Source organism: Theobroma cacao, chromosome 5 (assembly GCF_000208745.1).
Source record: "Theobroma cacao cultivar B97-61/B2 chromosome 5, Criollo_cocoa_genome_V2, whole genome shotgun sequence".
NCBI lineage: Eukaryota > Viridiplantae > Streptophyta > Magnoliopsida > Malvales > Malvaceae > Theobroma > Theobroma cacao.
In genome coordinates, this window is record NC_030854.1 from 30381762 (window position 1) to 30403390 (window position 21629).

At 33.6% G+C, this 21629-nt stretch overlaps 2 protein-coding genes across 7 annotated transcripts; both read left to right on the forward strand.

The window, feature by feature from the left end:
• On the forward strand, window positions 4206-10385 carry LOC18599338 (histidine--tRNA ligase, cytoplasmic). The gene is made up of 7 exons (XM_007029267.2): window positions 4206-5277; window positions 5496-5675; window positions 5862-6119; window positions 6525-6659; window positions 7271-7558; window positions 8263-8397; window positions 9720-10385. The coding sequence occupies exons 1-7, from the start codon at window positions 4354-4356 to the stop codon at window positions 10017-10019; spliced, it is 2220 nt and encodes a 739-aa protein (XP_007029329.2). The 5' UTR covers window positions 4206-4353; the 3' UTR covers window positions 10020-10385.
• On the forward strand, window positions 11343-19781 carry LOC18599339 (putative pentatricopeptide repeat-containing protein At1g12700, mitochondrial). Of its 6 annotated transcripts, XM_018122423.1 has the most exons (7): window positions 11343-13459; window positions 14360-14492; window positions 14573-14629; window positions 15697-15917; window positions 16426-16627; window positions 17497-17582; window positions 19339-19781. In XM_018122423.1, the coding sequence occupies exon 1, from the start codon at window positions 11541-11543 to the stop codon at window positions 13359-13361; it is 1821 nt and encodes a 606-aa protein (XP_017977912.1). In that variant the 5' UTR covers window positions 11343-11540; the 3' UTR covers window positions 13362-13459; window positions 14360-14492; window positions 14573-14629; window positions 15697-15917; window positions 16426-16627; window positions 17497-17582; window positions 19339-19781. The 6 variants fall into 6 exon arrangements, with proteins under 6 accessions (XP_017977912.1, XP_017977911.1, XP_017977914.1 ...); XM_018122422.1 differs by having other exon boundaries at window positions 14360-14629; window positions 17497-17604; XM_018122425.1 differs by having other exon boundaries at window positions 14360-14629; window positions 17497-17604; window positions 19370-19781.

A 21629-nucleotide genomic window follows, 5' to 3' on the forward strand; every position in this document is an offset into this window, starting at 1 on the left:
GGGCGGGGGGGTGAGAGGGGGTATGAATTCCCTGTTCTCCGCAAGTCTGGCAATAGCCAAATTTTGGGGGGAAAGACCATTTGTTTCTCCCCTCTTTACCAAAAACAAAAAATTCTTGGATTTCATGGTAATTTGCTTCTTGTTTTGGTACAAATTAAAACTTTTTCTGTGTATGAAACCAACAGAAATGGAAGGAAAATAAATAAAAACCTATTGAGAAAGATGGATAAGCATGCAGTTGAATATGAATCTCCGCGTTAGATATAATACCATAATTGAAGACAAAAATAAGGTTTGGCATAGTGGAAATCTTCTGGATTCTGCATTCATTTCTCTAATCATTTCCCTTTATGGCCAAATTCCCTCTTTCGCCATCCTATGGCATTATAAACCCTAGTTCCAGTTTTCATCAAGGATTATTGGTTTAGTTTATTGGAAAATTCACCAAAATTTTGTGAGGGGAGAGTGACGAAAACAATGCAAATTCTGCTGCGTACAGTGTGGCTGTGAGACGAGTTTGACGCATGGCTACAAGAGGTCAGGCCTAAACCCACCCTCTTGCCTTGATATCATTATTTTCTTTACTACTGTTGTCTTGCAAGGACAAAACTCCTTGACTTTAATAGCTTAGAACTGGTTATTAGTTCGATTGCTTAATTTATGATTCTGTTGAATATAATCTGTATTTGTAGACTGTATTTTGCGTTTAAAATGGCACATCTTCATTATTAATGATTTAGATTGAATGTGATATTCACTAAAAGTATTTCTACTTGTGAATTAAATCACGCGTATAATGCACTAATGATTTAAATTAAGCATATATGTTAAAACGGCACGTGTTGTGCATTGATTATTTAAGATTAAATATGCATATTAATTGTAAATTTTGTATTTTCAAGACACGTGTATTTCACTAAATATGTATCTTAAAAGAGCGCGTGTAGTTCATCAACAATTTAAAATAGAATATGCATATTAGTTATAAGTTTTTCAACTTCAAGGTGTGTATATAGCAATAATGATTTAGATTAAATATGCATATTACAACAGTGCGTGTAGTTCACTAATGATTTAAGATTGAATATGCATATTTATTATAAGTTTTACAATTTCAAGACGTGTATATTATAATAATGATTTAGACTAAATATGCATATAAAAACAACTCGCGTAGTTCACTGATGATTTAAGATTGAATATGTATGTTAGTTATAAGTTTTGCATTTTCTAGAGGAGTGGATTGCACTAATGATTTTAGAAGGATTGGTTACAGCTTACAACTATGAAGCTGTCATTAAAAATCTTAATATTTCCTCTAAAAATTCCTCTGTTGTGTTGTTTGTGGTGTTCATTTTGTAGGGATATCAATGACAAAGGAAGATGAAGGCGAAATCAGTCCTGAGATCATCACTGTTTCAGAACTGAATTATTGCATTGAGAGAATAGATCAAAAGATGATTGACTTGGTGCATAAGAATGGCAAAACAGGTGAAGATGAAACCAACAAGGCATTCAGGGCAGAGACTGAAGTACTGAAAAAAGATCAACTAAGTGTCAAGAGAAGGGTGAATGAGTTCATGACATCACAATATTGTCAGTTGGATGATCGTACTTGTACCAATCTTGATCCTCTTACAAGTCTTTGTGAGGAAAGCAAGACATTGAAGTTAGAGGATGATGACATAAAACACAATGGCTTGATCGGACTGTCTTTGGGGTTTGACAAAGCTAATGAGCATGTGCTGAAAAGTGGATGTGGGAATCAAGGTGAAGATCAGTTGAAGGTGAAGAGTGCAGGGCTAACGAAAGATAAAGATCATGTGAAGAAGTGGTTGAATCAGTTTGATATGCAATTTAACTTTAGCTTTGGTCAATGGGAAGAGAATGAATTTACCTTGATCAGTGAAAGTGTAGACAGCGAAGAAGAAGAAGAAGTGGAAGAACCCAAGCAAGAAGGTGACTCGAAGGAGAGGTTTCTTGCAAAGCTGATTGAGTATGATTCGATTGATGAACTTGAAGATGAGGAATCTATCTGCAATGGGGGCGAGGGATGCCAAGAATTGAAGAAACAAGATACTGTAGAGATGGAGGATGACTGGATGAACTATCTTCAACTTGATGGTTTTGATCAAGAATTCGACACTAATATTGATGGACTTAAGGAAGAGATGAGTGCAATGATGTTCCAAGAGGGAAAGTACAAGAGAGTTAAGTATAATGAAAAGAAGAGTTCTTAGGAGATGCAGATTGAAGACAGTGCTGATGAAAACACATTACAGCCTCAGGCAGTTGAGCTCTGGGAAAGAAAAGACAAAGAAAGGTGCAAGATTTCATAATGTTGAAAGTGAATCAAGTCATGATAATGCTTAGCATTGTACAACAGATTGTTAGAATCTGTTGATGATGACATTTGGCTTTTATTTTTTCACATTCCCAAAGACATGCTCTGATATGATGCAACTATTGAATTATGTATTTCCCCCTTTTTTTTATATGATATAGTGAAAATCATTGATTAGAACACAAAAAATTTAGAAGTTTAACTACTATATGTGTATTTAATTTCAATATTAATTCTTGAAATTCAATTTCAATATTAATTCAATCACACAAATAAAATAATAATATTTTAAAAATTTATTATAATCACTCAAACAATTACAATCATAAGTCCAAGTCAACATGTTAAAATTTTAATGTCAATCCAATCAAAATACATCATTATAATTCATAATGTACACTTCTATCATAAGATTATAAATTTAGAATTATATTGAAATTAGATAGATATACCATCGTTACAATCAATAATTTTTACTCAATCATTTTATTTATGAAAAGATTAAGAAAAAGCTTGATCTAAAAAAGATGATAAAATGATAGATTATGAAAAATAACGTAAATAGTGAAAAACAAAAAAAGTTTGAAAAAGATATAATAGCTTTTTTATTCTAAATTGTGAGTTTATAGAGAAAAGAAATAGAAAAATAAGAAGTAAAATATCCTAACATTTTTAAGTTTTAGTCATAATTTCACACGGATTCATTAGTTTTCGAAATGTATAATCTGTTTTAAAGTGTAAATGGCATTAACAGGTAAACGTAAAATATATAAAATACCTTTTTTTTTCACTCTTTGAAAGAAAAATCTCTCTACCTTCTCTTTCGTCTACCGGCTATCCTGTGGTCAGATCTAACCGATGAGCACCAAATCTTGTTAGCTTGTGTTCCCTTAATACTCCCCATCCCAAGGGAAAAGAGCACTAGATCAAGCTTCCCTTGAGAGCATTGTCAGCCACAGGCTGGTTGGATCGAGAGAATTTTTGTTTATGAAAAAAAAAAATTTAAAATAAAAAATTATACTTTATGTAGTGATAATTTTTAAAATTAATAAAGAGTAAAATTATCTTAAAAATATCATCATGTTATTAAATTAACAAAAATATTAACGGTTATACTTGTGTGTTTAGCGAAATATATTTTTTAAAATAAATTGTAAATTTCGAAAACTAATATATTCATGTAAAATTATAATTAAAACTTAAAAGTGTTAGAATATTTTATCTAAAAATAAATAATATTACCGCAAAAATGCAAAAAATGGACTCTAATTAATAAAGTAAAAGAGAAAGGCAATGGTAAAAGACTGCAAAACATTCTAACTCCCAGTACACTGGAACTTAAATTTTTTTTGAAAAAAAGCATATTATTGTTAAATCTTCAGTATTTAAATTTTATTTATAAATTAATTAAAGAAATATTTTAAAAATATAAAACTATAACAATAATATAATAAAGTGGTTATTTAATTATTGAATTATCATTTAATACAGTAATAATAGAACTTTTAAACGTTACAAGGGAATTTAGAGAATTGATACGTGTTCATTTAATAATGAGTCAATCAATTAATATATATATATATCTTAAAAAGACATTTATTAATTTATTAATTTTACTTGTAAAATTTAAAAATTCAATTTATGCAAATTATATTAAAAAATTAAGCTCAATATTTTTGTATAGTACAAGAAGAAATTATATTAAACAATGTTGACAAAAGAGTAATCAAGTTTATAAGATTGATTTGTATTAAAAATAAAAATACATTTAATTATTCTAAAATATGCCAAAAATATTGTGAAAAGAAAATGTTTCACAAATTTACACTGGCTTCATTTTAACGCATTTCAAAAGAAAAAGAGAAAAAAAAAGTGAAAATCCCACCAAAACCCTAACAGCTGACTCCTTCCTCCTCACATCACACTCTCTATTTTTTGCCGTTACATTTCACTTTTACTTTCTCAAAAAGAAACCCCACGCCACGGGCGTAAACGAAGACGGATCCGCCATGTCAGCTTTACTCGATTCATGCAAGCTTCTAGACGAAAGCTCCTCAGCTCTATCCACCATCGCCGTGGTAGTAGCCGCGCTCTCCTGTGAGGCCGCAAGGGCCAACTTATCAGCCTTCGACTTAACCGATTCCGGCGATGGGTCCGTCGCCAAAGACGATATCGGAGTTGCTAGCGACATCAAAGTCTTACTCAACGGCTCCAAGTTGGTGGCAAGTTCTAATAAAGGTGATGATAAAATTAACATTGATTCGTTTTCTAAGATTCCTGTTGTTAATGGAAATGTGAGGGAAGCGGTTAAGAGTTTGCATTCTGTTATTCGGGTGGTTTCGAATACGGGCGATAAGTTGGGGGGAAAAGTTTTGCATTTGGGGTTTGAGTTGAGGAATTTAGGGGAGAGTAGTTTGGAAAGAGTGAGGTTGAATTTGGGTTCAGTTGGGATTGAGGGTATAAAGGGTATCTTTGAAAAGGATTGTTTAAGTGAGGAAAGTTTGAGAAATGGGGTCCAATTGGCTGTGGAGGCAGGGCTTGAGAAAGATTATTTGAAGTTGGTGAAGGAGGTGGATATGGTTTTGGGAATCGTGTGGAAAATTGTTGCGTGGGAGGCAGTGACTGCATTTTTCGTGCTTGAAGGTGGGGAGGTTTTAAGTGAGAAGAGTGGTGGGAAAGGAGGAGAGGCTGATGGAGGGAATGTGAAAGTGGAAAAGAAGAAGAAGAAGAAAATTTTGTTGGGGAAGGGAACTAGTTTTATTGTCGAGGTGATTAAGGATAGTGTGATGAGTATGGTAGAAGGGTTAGAGAAAGTAGTGGAGGATCTTTTATCATTTTTAGATCCGAAAAGCCCGGAGTTTGATGGTTTGTTGAAGAAGATGAAGGAGATTTTGGAGAGCAATGAAAGTAGAAGAATCCCCAAGACTCCTAAGGTAAAAGCTAAACCATAATTTTTGTTTTCTTTTACCTATAGGCATAATTTGTTTAAATTATGTTTAAAAGTAGAAGTAGAGCAGTTACTTGTTGGTTGGTTTATTTTCATTGATATTATAATCATCTAGAAAGAAAAGGTTCAATACCAATATAATGCCATCATCTTGTGCGTCATTCGTAAGTCGAATGTTTAAGTGTTCTTAGCTTTTGTTTTTAGGGTACTCGTGATTTTGCTAAAGAGCAAATGGCAATAAGAAAGAAAGCTTTCTCTATTATAACAAAAGTTTTCGAGAGGCACTGTGCCACAGCCCTGGATACTCCTGCTTTTGAATTGAAGGAGACTCTTACTGGAAAATATGGAGAGGATTCGAAGTTGATTTATGATCTTGCAGACCAGGTTAGTTAGTCAGAATTGGTCCATTCTAATGAAGTTATATTTTCTTTTTGCATTTGCTTTTTATTTAGAAAATTCATTTGATCAACGATCTAGACATTTGTTGATTCTGGCTGTTCCATTAAGAGAATCGACATGTATTGTTTATTTAGTTGTGGGCACTAACTTATTGTTAATATTTGTTTACAGGGTGGAGAGCTTTGTTCTCTACGATATGATTTAACCGTTCCATTTTCTCGGTATGTGGCCATGAATGGTCTCACGTCATTTAAAAGGTACCACATAGATAAGGTTTGGAGAAGGGATAACCCATCTAAAGGAAGATATCGAGAATTTTATCAATGTGATTTTGATATTGCTGGCCAATATGAAAAGATGGGACCAGACTTCGAGGTTGTTAGAATTTTGTCTGAAGTACTCAATTCACTAAACATTGGGGACTATGAGGTAAATCATTGTAACCATATTCCTATCTGTATAGCATCTTCAGTTTGTTGATGTAATTAATGCTACCTGTCATGTTGTTTGGTTTGTGATACTAAACTTGCAATTTTGGCAGATGCACTTGTACTGGCTTGTATACCTGAATTTGACATTTTGCATTATTCTAATTTCTTAAAATCATGATGGCATAGCAGTTATATTGGATGTTTCATTTTTTCAATTTCTGTATGGTTGGTTCAGTCTAGGCATTTAATTTCACTAGTTAGTGTACAGTCTTGATGTCAAAGTCACATTATCCTGGCATATTGTGGCATTATGCTTTTTTCTCTTTTACTTTCATGTTGTGGTTCTAAAGATGCTCGAAGTACTTTCTAAATTGGTTAATTTCCTTTTATTTGCTCTCGACAGATAAAATTGAACCACCGAAAGTTACTGGATGGAGTGCTGGAAATCTGCGGTGTGCCACCAGCAAAATTTAGAACTATTTGTTCAAGTATTGACAAACTAGACAAACAATCCTTTGAGCAAGTTAAAAAGGAAATGGTAAGGACCTAAGCCTCAAAATCTGTATGCCTCCACTTACAGCTCTTAGAAAAAAATGTATATATACCACTGTTCAATTATTTATTCTTGATTTATGAATTTTTATCATACTAACTGTTTTTTTTTTTGTAACAAAATTTTTAACACTTTTTAATTCAATACTCATTTTCTCAAGTGCAGTTAATGGGTATAGGCAATTCTCAAATATGCATGTTAGTCCATTTAATGTTGATCACTAACATTGGATGCAAGACTGTGTCCCTTTGATTGCTGTCATTTAAAACAAAAAAAAAATTTATTAGTTCTAAACTTTGCATGCTAGCTATATTGTTCAATGTTCATTCATGCATCTTCTGTTCTTGCTTGCCTAGAACAAGAGTGCCAGTTACGGAAAGCAGAATCCAGTGGCTAAGTGTATGTTGTTGTCTTTTGTGCCTTTATTATGTTCTACTGGAAAGTGCATTCTTGGAAAGTTAGAAATTTGTCAAGTTTCCTTTCTTTTAGTGCTGGATAAATGATTTATGTTGCATATATCCTGATTTTTAGTTAGTATTGTCTTAGATGATGGTTTCATTTTGAATTATTATATCTTTCAAATTATTAATTGATAGGTGGAAGAAAAGGGGTTATCTGTTGAGACAGCAGACAAAATTGGCACTTTTGTGAAGATAAGAGGACCTCCTTTGGAATTATTATCGAAGATTATGGGAGGAAGTGAGGGTACTGAGCTTCTTAAACACAATGCCTCTAAAGAAGCATTAGGTGACTTGTCAGTTTTATTTGAAGCTCTTGATAAGTCAAGGTGCATAGACAAAGTGGTTTTTGATTTGAGTCTTGCCAGAGGTCTTGATTACTATACTGGAGTCATATTTGAAGCTGCTTTCAAAGGAGGAGTGCAGGTAAATATTATTTCTGCCTGAGGGTTTTCAAATGTTTGCCTATATATCTTTCACAGGAATTCAGTACTATGCTTTTTTTTTTTAATTAATATATGTTAAGAGCTTTATGGTAGGCTCTAGCCGTATTGCTCAAGTTTGACTGTTTAAGATACTTTTATAGAATTTTGGAGTTTGGACTGTTGTAAATGACTTAGATTTGCTGTTTGGTAGATTTGACTTACTAGTTGGTTTGAGGGGCACTTTGCACATGTTGAGTCTTTTCCTCTGCTTGATGGTGGCTTTGGATCCCCCATGTCATTTTTTTTAATAGCTTCTGGCTTTCGGGGAGTAGGTTCTTTTAATAGTCACATTTTGTTGTAAAACTTGTTGTGCACTTCTCATTTGGTGCAGGCCCTAAATAAATGAAGGTGCAACTTGCAAAGCCGTGTAACATGTTTCTTGGTGTTATCAGTTCTTAGTTTTAGGGGCTGTAAAATCATGCATTATAACTTAGGACTGAGGCTGGGCCTGTTGAAACATGCAACTGTTAGCTGAAATGTTATGGAAAGACAAGCAAGTGGATGGTACAATCCCATCTCACTTTATTACCTTTCATCCCCAAATATGGCACCTACATTAATTATTTCATTGGCATAACTCTCTTCTTTTAATGTGTTGGTTGTTTAGCTGACCCTTGAATGATATGACTGACTTATTATATTCAGGTTGGATCAATTGGTGCTGGTGGACGTTATGACAATCTGATAGGAAATTTTGGCACAAAGCAGGTGCCTGCTGTTGGTATGAGTCTTGGAATTGAGCGAGTATTGACTATAATGGAAGAGAAAGCACAGAACCAGGTGACTTTTTTCCTTCCTAACCTACATGTTTAGAATATATCAATAGAATCTTTTCTGTTATATTGTGTACAAATTTGTATTTGAAATTTTCATTTCATGGATAATCTTTTGTAGCTGTATGTGTAAACATGAATTATGTCTTAGCTGCTGTGTTATATGCCAGACTTAAGCCACTCTCCATCTCTCTGTTGCCTGCTTGCTTCGTTTTAAGTTTCAAAAGCGCATTGGGTGAGGAGTGGTAGGAATTATAGATATCAAGCAAAAAAAGATGTAATGTATCTAATCTTGTAAATAATATGTTCATCTAATTTTGATAAGTAACATGTTGAAGTCTGAGAATTTTCAAATTGAGAAAAATATTGACTGGGTGAAAGCTTCAATTGTTATGTCAAAAGAATGATGAAGGTTGGAAAGTTATCTGTCTATTCTTACTCATCAGATGATGAAGTTTGTCTTGTAATGCAAGGATAGTTTTGTCATTGGATATCAAAATAAGTTTTTTGGGGATTAATCAGTGGTTTGAACATCTTGCTGCTATATCCTACCAAAGTTTATTAAATGGATACAACCCAAGTTTGTTCCTTCAATCTGCTGTGCCCGGAGTGGGTACCAGTCTGACTGGTCATCTAGCTCTAGCACTCCATGGGTCAAGCTTGAATGAGTTGTGTAATTATCCTGGGTAATGGTAGGAATTCAAACTGACTTCCTGCATCCATTTCTTTGTCATATATTCTCACATTCCGTGCTGTTATGAAGCTGTCATCTTGGATATAGAGCAATCTTTATTTTGCATATCCACTTGTGTATTGCATTATTCCATGCAGCTTTAATGTCATCTTTTTTACGAACCTTGACATTTCTCTCAACTATTGGAGCTACTGTTAATTATGTTGATTTCTTTCTGATTGAGAGCTATGCTAAAGGATTTTCATTTTAGTTATATGGATCGTTTTACTTTGCACATGTTATATGGGATTTGTTATCCTATCGGTCATTCTTTTTTCGTAAACAAATATATTAGAATTTCCTGTTAGACTGTCTTCTTCCTAACGTCTCTTCCTATCTGCATTTTCATTTCCCTTCCTCAATTTCTTGTTAAATGAATTATTTATTCTGATTCCTTATAAATTTAGAGTCTGGTGAGCGGTGGCCACAAGTTTTGATTCCGCTCTAATTATGTGGACTGCTTTTGAAACAGAATGGGTCTCATAATTATTACATGTGCTCGTAGTAATATTGATTATAATAACTAATGGATCCTACCAGCACTCCACATGTTGTGGGAAGCACTAAATGTAATTTATATTGGGGTGCATTGGCAGGCAGTCCGAGCCACAGAAACCCAATTGTTGGTGGCTGTCCTCGGGGATAAACTATCCATAGCTGCGGAGCTGGTTAGCGAGCTCTGGGATGTAGATGTTAAAGCAGAATACAAGGTACATAAAAAGGTGATGAAGCACATTGAATATGCCATAAACTCAAAGATCCCTTGGATGATTATCGTGGGGGAGCGAGAGCTGAATGAAGGGATTGTGAAATTGAAGAACATTGAAACCACGGAGGAGGAAGTGATTCCCAGAAGTAAACTTGTTGAGGAAGTGCAGCAGCGATTGAAGCCATGAAATGTGGAGACCTTGGTTCCTTTCTAACACACGTAGATTCACAATATTATTTATTTCTGTGGTTTTGGAAATGAATATGTTTATAGGGGAATATGGTCTTAACTTTGTGTGAAGTGAGAAAAGGAGAGGGAAGGATTCCAATTGAGGTTTGATAAAATTGTACCTGTATAATTCTTTAAAAGCAAGCAGTAGAGTAGAGTGGACATGTCATTTGAGGCATATTTGTATATCGGCCATCTTGAGATGCATTTGCAAATCATTTGCGAATGTAGTATTATACGCACTTGGGTCGGAAAAGCTTAAGCCTCAAGGTGCGACTCCGAACCTCACATTTATCTATTGTCATAGCTAGGTTAAGATTATATATGTTACTCCGATCCTTACCAAAGGTTTGCTTCGGAGGAACTCTCTATTTTTCTATATTAAAGTCACGAACATTTTTTGGATGGTAAAAATACCGTAAGCCATTTTATAAAATTACTAATTTAACTTATTAAAAAATATAAATTATTAATATCTAACTGACTTACAAAAAATATTAATATTTTAATTATAAATTATAAAATTTAAAAGTAAATTATTAGTATTTTAATTCTAAATTATTAATATCTTATATAAATTTTAAAAAATTAATATTTTCATTGCAAGCTAAATAATTATAGAAATAAATTATTAATATTTTAAAAGTTTTAATTATAAATTATTTACACTTTAAATAAATTATAAATTATAAATATTTTACATATTAACAAATAAAAATGAAGAAAAAATAAAATAAAATAAAAATAAAAATAAATAATCATGGTAGAGTTTTAATAAAAAATTATTAATAATTTCAATAAATTATTAAAAATAATATTTTATATTAAAAATCATAAAGTATAATAAAAAGTATTTTATTTTTTTAATAGCATATTTTTGTTTTTATTATTCTAAAATTATTTTTACTAACTAAATATTAAAATATATTAAAATATTAATTTCATTCAATAACTACATAATAATTATTTATGTCTTGTTCTATTCTTACTAAATAATTAATTTTTTTTACTCTATTTTGTTTTACGAGTTAGTTTAGTGCTTAAGAATTTTGAACTATTAACACCTTAGAATACAATGAAGTTAAAGATTGGATTGAGTTCTCAATAGTTAAGATTAGATTTCTCTATCTTATTAAGTTGTTTAGTGATGTGAATTTAATTTAATTATTTAATAAGATTATTAAAATATTTTTAAAATTTCAAATTAATTAATTTATTTAAATTTGAAAATTAATTTTACTAAACAAAATTAAAATCACTGAATGAAAAATAAAAAGGATGCTGTGTGGAAAAGTTGAGAGAACAATGTCAGGCCATCGAATATTAATTCATAAATAATAATGAGAATAATAATAATAAAACAAAGCAAAAGAAACAGTGAATTGGAAGCAGAAAAACCCAAAACCCTTGCTTCTCCTCACTGCAACAAACCGAAGCTGCCGAACCATATTTTCAAGTTGGAAGCCAAAAAAACCAGACGATGAAGTGGAAGCTGTGGAAAACAACTGCGTTTCTTTATCATCTTCAACAAATCGGTAGCCTTCATTCAGTTCTTCATGTACAAAAGCGTCCCTTCTATTTTCACTTCTTGTCTTCTTCTTCTTCTTCTTCTCCTTTTAGTAGCATTGCTAGCACCAAAACGTTTAAGAAACCTGCCAAGGGAAATGGAAAAAAGTACGAGTTTCATAATATTGTTGATGCCCTCACTTTGTTTAATCTGTTGGCTCATGCTTCTCCCAGGCCTTGTATTGTGGAATTCAATAAATTGTTGGGGGCAATTGTGGGAATGAAACATTATGCCATTGTTGTTTCTCTTTGCAAACAAATGGAGTTGTTAGGAATAATCCATGATGCTTATACTCTCAACATTTTAATTAATTGCTTTTGTCATTTGCGTCGCGTGGATTTTGGGTTTTCAGTTTTGGGAAAAATGTTGAAGCTTGGTTATAAGCCGCATTTAGTTACTTTCTCTACATTGGTTAAAGGGTTTTGCATGGAACATAAAGTTGCTCAAGCAGCTAGATTGTTTAATGAGATGGTTCTAACAGGGTATCAACCTGATTTGTATATTTATACGATTATAGTTAATGGATTTTGTAAAATAGGCGATACTAGTGGTGCTGTTAGAATGTTGAGGAAAATGGAAGAAAGAGGTTTCCAGCCTGACATTGTAGCTTTTAGTGCTGTCATTGATAGCCTTTGTAAGAATAAGTTAATAACCGAGGCTTTGGACCTTGCTTCTGAAATGAAAGGTAAAGGCATTCAAGCAGATGTTGTCACATACAGTTCATTAATTCGAGCAATGTGTAGTTCAGGCCGGTGGGATGATGCAATGAGATTATTCAATGAAATGGATTGTAAGAATTTGAAACCAAATGTTGTCACTTACAATATATTGGTCGACGCACTTTGTAAAGAAGGGAAGGTTTCTGAGGCTCTTGGTATATTTGAAATAATGACTCGTAGTGGTATTCAGCCTAATGTTGTTACGTATAGTGAATTGATAAATGGTTATCGTTTGCGGAATGAAATGGATGAGGCGAGAAAGGTTTTTGATTCGATGCTTACTTGTGGTTGTGAGCCTAATGTATTTAGTTACAACATTATGATCAATGGATATTGCAAAACCAACAGGATAGATGAAGCACTAAAACTCTTTCATGAAATGACTCAAAAAGGACCAACTCCTGACATTGCTACATATACCACTCTTATGAGTGGCATGTTCCAAGTAGGGAGGCTTTTGGATGCACAAGAACTCTTTGAGGATATGTGTTCCTGTGGTCAAGTTCCAAATTCAATGACTTACTCAGTTTTGTTAGATGGCGTATGCAAACATGGTCGAATTGATGAGGCACTGAGATTATTTCAAGCAATGCAAAACAGTGGAACGGAACCCTATATAGTCCATTATAATATCCTAATTGATGGCATGATTGAAGCTGGTCGACATAAAGTTGCATGGGAACTATTTTCTAACATCTTTGTCACTGGGTTAAAGCCTACCCTTCCGACATATAACATAATGATCAAGGGACTTTGCAACAAAGGATTCCCTGAAAAAGCATATGACCTTTTTAGGAAGATGGAAGTAGATGATTGTTTGCCAAATAGCATCTCTTACAATATTACAATTCGGGGATTTCTTCAAAGCAATGATATGTTGAGAGCTATGCAAATTCTTCACGAAATGGCTAGTAAAGGATTTTCTACTGATGCATCCACAGCAAACATGTTGGTGGACCTGTTGTCAGTAAATGGAGAAGATCAATCTACTTATGAAATAAGTCAGGCTTTGTGAAGATCATCAAACAAAACATGGAAAGTGGCTTCATTTGAAAGACTGCTACAGTAGAAATGCTAACATTCTTACAGATGTAAGGTGTGCAAGAGTCTCTTGTAAGTTTCCATTACATTCATTTCTTTTGCATTAGGAATCAAGGCAGTATTTTACAACTTGATTTGTCATTCTGCTGGTAATATTAATACTGTTGAGCCAATTTTTATCCTTATTTATTAGAGCTTCTAAATGAAACAGTAGTAGCTGCAGTGGTAAAATGGTTTTTAGCTAACAATGGCACTTTGTGCTGGTAACAAATTATTCTTTTTGGGTCAGTAGTGATTTTGTCCTTCTATTGCTTATCACCCCAGTTTTCTTAGTTGTAACAAATGATAGTACCATAAAATTGGCTTCCTAAATATTTAATTGAAATGTGGACAACCATCATTCATTTGTAAATTTAGTAACAAAACAAGTATTATCTGATGTTCTTGACTTGTGGCACTAACAATATTTACTGTTGGGTGTTTTTTTTTTTTTTTTTTGGTAATGATACTTTGACATTATTCCACAATGATTGCTCTAGGTATTGCTTTGGTTGTGCTGCCCACTAAATGGAAAAGGATGCTGAAATTCCTTTTAGTGAACTGAATTATTTGCTATGTTTCACTTCCTTTTTTTTTTTTAACTATTTACCTGTATGAAAACTCTGCATCCCCTGTTTAGACTTTTGCCTTGCCTGTATATTTTTAGTTCTCAGCAAGTTTGCTGAGTTGTGGTATAAAATGCTTTATTACTTGAAGTTTCTGGATTTATTCATGCAAATGAGTTTAGTCGTGGGACTATGTCTAATTGGTTGATGGAATACATGCAAGCTAAGCATTTGTTTCTGGAAAAAAGATTTAACGCATACAAACGCGCACACACACACACATATGTATGTATTAATTTTATCTGGTACTGCCTTGAGATTATGATTTTTGTTTGCTTAATTTTATATTTTGGTTATTATTTGATAGGTGGAAGAGACAAAAGTTATCTGTTGAGACAGCAGAGAATTTGCACTTATCTGAAGATAACAGGGCCTCCTTTAAAATTATTATTGGAGATCATGGAAGGAAGTGATCTTCTTAAACAAAGTGCATTACTGAGGTGACTTCTGAATTCTATTTGAAGTTCTGAAGAAGTCAAGGTGCATTAAAAAGTGGTTTTTGTTTTGTGTCATGCCCAAGGTCTTGAGTATTATACTGGAGTAACAATTTGAAGTCGCTTTCAAAGGAGCTCTGCAGGTAAATATTTTTCTCTTCCAGAGAAGTATTTACTATAGTTTTTTGTGTATTTATCTTTTGTGGGCATCTCATGCTCTTCTTTGTTTGATTATCTATGTTAGGAGGTTTTCGGTGGATTATAACCATAGTGCTCAAGTTTGAATTCTTGAGAAATGACTTAGGTTTGCTGTCTATGTGCTGTTTAGTATATTGCACTTACAGGTATGAGGTGCACTATGCACATATTAAGCCTTTGCTCTCTGCAAAACAGATCGCTTTGGTTCACTGCTGGTACTCACATTTATTGTTAAAACTCATTCGCCTATAATGATTTTGCTGTAAACTTGTGTGCCTCTCAACTGTTATGATATAGCCTGGTTTGCAAGTGAGCTTCTCTGGATAGGTTCTCGCTTTGAACATCAGGTTCTTTTTATTAGCATTTTGTATTAAAATTTGCTTTGTACAGCGTACATGGGGCTGGCTCTACAAAGGTCAAGTTGCAAAGCCGTGTAATTATGTTACTGTAGCTGATCTCAGTTCTTGTTTTCTTGATGTTGTCAGTTCTTGTTCCAGTCAACTTTAAATTCATGCATCATATGTTGGACTGAAATTGAGTCTATTAAAACAAGTCTTGATGCTGACGGATACCCCAGAATGTGAAAGCCATCCCTTCCCCCACTTTCTTCCCTTTTTAATTGGATTTCTAGTCTAGATGAAACGGTGTGGAAAGAAATGCAAGTGGATGATATGATCGCACCTGACTTATTACCATTACTGTCCTTAAACAAGATACCTACGTTAATTGTTGTATTATCATAACTTTCTTCTTCTATTTTGTTCGTTGGTTTTGCTGCCCTTGAATGATACCTCCCCCCACTTTCTTCCCTTTTTCATTGGATTCCTAGTCTAGATGAAATGGTGTGGAAAGAAATGCAAGTGGATGATATGATCGCACCTCACTTATCACCATTACTGTCCTTAAACAAGATACCTATGTTAATTGTTGTATTATCATAACTTTCTTCTTCAATTTTGTCAGTTGGTTTTGCTGCCCTGGAATGATATAACTGACTCCTTTATTTGTTCAGGTTGGTGCAATTGCTGCTGGTAGGAAATTTTTGCCATTTCTGGCTGTTCGTATGATTCTTGGAATTTTTTTTGGGTACATAAAGTAATTACACTAGATGAAGGGCTTAAACCTTCAACTTGTAGTTAAGAGCCACACACACTAGCCAACTGAGCTACTCCAGCTTTGTATTCTTGGAATTGAATAAGTATTACCTATGTTGGAAGAGAAAATGCGAAGCAGGTGATTCTAATTCCAATTTGATGTTTGAGATTTACGTAAAAAATCTTTTGTGCTAAGTTCAATGCAACTTTGTGGTTGGAATTTGTATTTCATGTAAAATCGTTTCTTGCTGAATGTATAAGCATGAATGCATGATTGCATGAATTGTGGTATATGCCTAAACTTTACATATAAGCCTCTCTCTGCCTCACTCCCCTTTTCAAGTTTTGAAGGGGCTTGTTGTCAACAGTGGTAGGAATTATCTATTTCAAGAAAAAAAAAAGATGTAGCATGTCTTTTTGTTTGGGTTCAATTAACATGTCAAATTTTGATAAAAAGTATGTTCATTAATTCTACTAAACAATATGTTCAAGTCTATGTTCATCTAATTTTACTAAATAATATGTTCAAGCATTAGTTGGTGGATAAATGATTTATTTTGCATTATATATGGTGGCTTTTAGCTAGTATTGTCTTAAGATGATGATTTAGTTAGCTTGATGAAATATTTCAAATTATTTTTTAATAGGTGGAAGGAAAAGGTTTATTTGTTGAAACAGGAGATAAATTGGCATTTTATTAGAGATCATGGAAGGAGTATTTTGGTGACTTGTTAACTCTATTTGAAGCTCTGGAGAAGTCCAGGTGTATAGACAAAGTGGTTTCCACTTGAAGCTCAACAGAGGTCTTATGCTGAAGTCATATTTGACTCTGCTTTCAAAGGAGTATAGGTAAAATATTATTTCTGCCTGGATACACACACACACACACACACACACACTCTTCTTAGTTTGATTGATCTGGTCTTAAGAGGTTTCTGGTGCATTGAAACTATAGCCCCCAATTCTTGAATTCTTGAGATACTTCCATAAACATTTGGAGTTTGGACTGATACAAATGACTTAGATTTGCTGTCTATTTGCTGTTTAGTTTATGCATATGTTTATATTTGTACAAACTGTATAGTAGATTTTACTCAGAGTTTTGAAGTGCATTTGCACATATTGAGCCATTTCCATCCTTTACATGGAAGATGGCTTTGTATCATTTACTTTCTAAACTAATTGCCCTTAGTGAGTTATATGCTGTAAAAACTTTTGCCGAGAAATGTTGTGATATAGGCTGGTTTGCAAATGAGCTTCTCTCCGTAGGTTATAGCTTTTGAGTTTGGGATCTTTTTAGTAGAATTTTATATTTAAATTGGTGTGCACAGCTCCCATTGGCAGGACCTATAGAGGTCAAGTTGCAAAGATATGTTGATGCAGCTGAATCTTACTTCTAGTTTTCTTGGTGCTGTCAGTCTTTAGTTCAGCATGCTGAAAACCATGCATCGTAAGTGCCACAGTTCTAGTTGTCAGAGGACATGATCCTGGCATATAACTCAAAACATTAAAGCCATCCCTCCATGCTATCTTACCTATTTAATTGGATTGTCAGGGTAGCTGAAATGGTGTAGAAGGAAATATAAGTGGATGACATCATTATCACGATTATCATCCTTAAAATATCCGACATTTAATTATTGCATTGTCAAAATTTTCTTCTCATACTTGGTTGTCTAGCTGCCCCTTGAATGATATTACTGCTTCCTTTATATCAGGTTTGATTAATTAATGTTGCTGGACTTTGTGAGTCTTCAAATTGAGCAAGTGTTGACTATATATTGGCAGAGAAAGGACAAGCCAGGTGATTCTAATTCCTAAATTTTGTAAGATATATCTGTACAATCTATTTCTATCATACTAAATGCAAATTTGTGTTTGAAATTCTTTCTCATGGATATCCTTCCTAGCTTAATGTATAAGATGAATTATTGTTTGAGCAGCTGTGGTGTACACCAGGCCTATCATTGAACCTCCCTGCTTCCCTCCTTACATCTCTATAAGTCTTGAAGGTGTGTGGAGTGAGCAGTTGTAGGAATTATAAATAACAAGCAAAATAATGTAACATGTCTAATTTTGATAAACAATGTGTTCATCTAGTTTACAAAAGAACATGTTCAAGTCTATGTCTTGTAGGATGGAAAGAAGCTACCCTAAGGGACTAAATAACTTAAGATTTTATTTTCTTTATTCATTATAATTTTTTGCGGTCAATTGTAATACTTATATATTGGTTTAGGATATTTTAGATTATTTAGGTTATTTTATAGTATTAATTAGTTTCTTGCTTTTTAAGAAACAAAAGTTTGCATTTTGATGTTATTAACAGCAAACCAGTAGTGCAAGTGCACTGTCATGTGTGTGCACTCTTTTTCTCTTTAATTTTTTCTTCATTTTAGTACCAAAGAAAACTTTATGCCTTAAACTTGTCATTTCATAACTAAAATCTCACCCTACCCTTCCCAATTCAATATTAGTGTCCACTCATGCTTTCTAAACAATGTTAGGTTAATTGGAGGATGAATATTTTTGCCTTTCAAGTTTTTTTGTTTTGGCTCACATTTTACCTTTTCAGTTTGAAGTGAAAAGATGTAAGATAGTAGTACTAAGAAACACAATGAAAGCCACTTGACTTCAGTGTTCACAATCAAAGAAACATAATGATATATGTAGCTTAAAGAGAAATGTATATTCAGCCTATATTCTCTTAGATTAGCAAAGCTGCATCCAAGGCATGGTTTATTGGGATTTGGGACTTTTTTTTTTATTTTAATTTTTAGCTCACTTACAACAGTTTGAAGGAGTTTATATCAAAGTGAAATTGGTTTATTTTATTCTTGTAGTAATTAGTTTAATTCAAGTTTCTCCTTGTGCTCCAAAAAGAAACCATAAATCTTGTGAGGATGAGAGAGTGCTTTGGACACGCTCTCGTTTTCTTTGCACCTTTTGGCCCATGTAGGAAGCTTGGGGCACCCTGCCTTTATGCTGAAGTTTCCACCAGGGGTGAAGGGCACAAGTCCCACATCCATGAACCCAATGCCTTCTCCCCCAAAGTACAGCTTGTCCTCAAGCTCTCCTTCCAGAGTCTTCAAGCATTGCATTGGCTCTTCCTTTGCTTCCTTCTATACCCTCTTGCTTTCTTTGCTTCCTTTTTCCCCATCCATACCCTCTTGCCAAGGCCATATATCTGCAGCATATGCACCCACCAAAATTAGCATGTGCAAAAATAAGCATGTATGATTATTTCTGTCCAAATTAACATCAAATAATAAGTTTTGAGGGCTTAGTTGATATAAATAAAAAAATATATAGATTTAAGTGAGAATTTACAATGAAGGCTCTAGGATTTTTCGTAGAATCATGTTTGAATGAGAGTATCATGAGTGTTGCCACAAGTGAAGTTTTTGAAATTTTAACTATTCAAATAGCTCTACCTGATTCTGTATATAAGCTTCAGATATAGAGCTATAATCATGGCTGTTGATGATGATTTCGTTGTGTGAATGTCATTGTGTGTGGGAAATGGCTGCTTAATTGTTGGGCTTCATTATTCTGTTCAGCTGTTGAATGACCATATCTTCTTCAAACAAGGTGCACTCTGTGTCGGAATATCAGGGGAATGGGAAGCTCTATAAAAACTAGAATGGTGAGGAATCACTTTACGGGCCCATCCAGAAAATTTTTGCAATCACTTGGTTGTGTCACCAATTTACACACTTTACAAGAAGGAAACCTCTAAGCATGGAGTTGACAAGGATTTGATGTTTCAGCATGGTTGTAGCTCTTAAGTTTTTGGTGGCTCTCAAGTTATTAATTAAGCATCTCTTTTAACTACAAGCTTTTCAGTTTTGTTATAAACCTTGTTTAGCCTATGTGATTCACGTCTACTAGCAAGAGCGTACTGTCTACACTTGTCTATGCTAGTGGCTTTTATAAGCACTATGTAGTGCTTGTAAATATTACTGCTTTATGCAGTTTATTAATGCAACTTATATTTTGGCTGAGCAAATATATATATAATTTGAAGTGATTGTCATTTGAATTTAACTCGAGTGATAATAAGGAGATGATGTTTGAGTAAAATTCTTTGATTTGGGTCATAATATTTTCTTTATTGAAAAAAAAATCATAATAACAGATGAAAATCACTTATTTCCAATAATTTAAGGTTAAGTTTTCTAGAATAGTTGCTAAATTCAGAAAGTTATTGGATCAGTTTAAAAGATGTTTCCTTGATATAATGATTATATGTAATAATGTTAGAAATATAAAAACCTAAGAGAAGATGGAGATGGTCAATGTGATATGGGCAGAGCAAGGCTTGCGATGGCGGATAAGGATGAGAGGGAGGCAATGGTGATTTGTGCGTCCAAACTTCAATGTATTAGAGGATGATGAGAGGTTTGCAAATGGATTTTCCTAGTGAAGGGGGCTTGTTAAGCAAGTCCTCTTGCTTGCGCTCATATTTTACCACTCTATCTTCCATTTCAACGTTGTTTGGAGTAAAAGAAAGTTGGAAGCTTCTTCTAATTCAAACAAGTGCATCTATATTGGTGGTCTAGCACTCGACTGCACCAGGCTTAGCTATTTATAACTGTTGATAGCAACAATGATTCATTGCTTATCTTCTTCAACTTCCTACTTAGAACCCAAAAAGTTAGCATAGTCCAAAAAATAAACTACACCATGCATCAATCCACAGGAAGTTTCCATGCATGTCTTGGTAGTATTGGGCCAAGGGGATAGTGAACAAAGATTTAGGAAGATAATATACAGATTTTTTTTTCTCCTAAAATTGATAAGAAAGGATTTGGCATATAAGCTCTGGCTGGAAAAAGTGCTTTTATCTCAGTACTATTTATTTGGTCTAAGGAGTAAACCATTTTCAGTGGTTTCTGCTCGTGTTTTATCGTAAGATTGGATTCAAACTAAGATGTTTAAAGTACCCTATCCTCCATGGTTAGGTAGCTATTTTAAAAAGAAAAAAATAATAACTAAGATGTTTAAAGATTGCCTAATTAGCATGCTTTTCGAGGAAAAGAACCATTTGTTGCAGCCAATGTCATTATTTATGTCTACCCAGTCACTAACCATTTGATTTCAATAATTTTGGATATATGGTGGCTGGTACTTTTCATTTATATGCAGGTCTCAAGGTGGAAACAAACATTGTGCTGGCAACAAACATTATGGATTATTTTCATTTCACCAACATTAAATATCTGATTTTGCATTCGCAGCAAGATCCAATTAGTCTGAAAACTCAAGGAAAATTAGGTTGCTTAAGAGCTAGAATTTGACTTTATTCTATTGTCAGTGAACAGCAGCTTATCACTCACTTCACACTGCAAGCTAAATCTATTTAGGTACTAACCAGTTTATTGTAGAAAAACATATTTCACATGAAAAGAAAAATAAAACATTTTACTGCATCAAACCATTAAAGTTAGCTGTTCTCTGATTCCTTCTGGAGGTACTCTAAAACTGAAACTTTTTAAATGATTGTTTTTCAGAAAAATAATTTCACTGAAAATGATTGAGAATTGTAATAGCGATGGTGGCTGCCTAAAATGCTTCCATAGGTGTGCGAAACTTGATGTTAAGTCGATGAAAATGCAAGGTCAGAAAGGAGCACTTTTATTACCTGGTTGAGTTGTTTTCAATTATCTTGTGTGTTATGCCTTAATGACTCCCTTTAGAGTATTGTAGAAATGCAAGGTCAGCTGTTTTCTCCTGGTTTAGAGTATTGTAGAAATACACAAGTAATTTTATTTCTCTTTAGTTGATTTACTGTGTATACCATGAATGTCATCATTTATGATTGTTCACTATGAGATGATTTTCTTTGCAG

Coding starts and splice junctions, on each gene's coding strand:
- LOC18599339 (XM_018122422.1), top strand. CDS start 11,541: ATGAAGTGGAAGCTGTGGAAAACAACTGCGTTTCTTTATCATCTTCAA.
- LOC18599338 (XM_007029267.2), top strand. CDS start 4,354: ATGTCAGCTTTACTCGATTCATGCAAGCTTCTAGACGAAAGCTCCTCA. Junction 6,120..6,524: donor TAAACATTGGGGACTATGAG/GTAAATCATTGT, acceptor TGCTCTCGACAG/ATAAAATTGAACCACCGAAA. Junction 6,660..7,270: donor AGCAAGTTAAAAAGGAAATG/GTAAGGACCTAA, acceptor ATTAATTGATAG/GTGGAAGAAAAGGGGTTATC.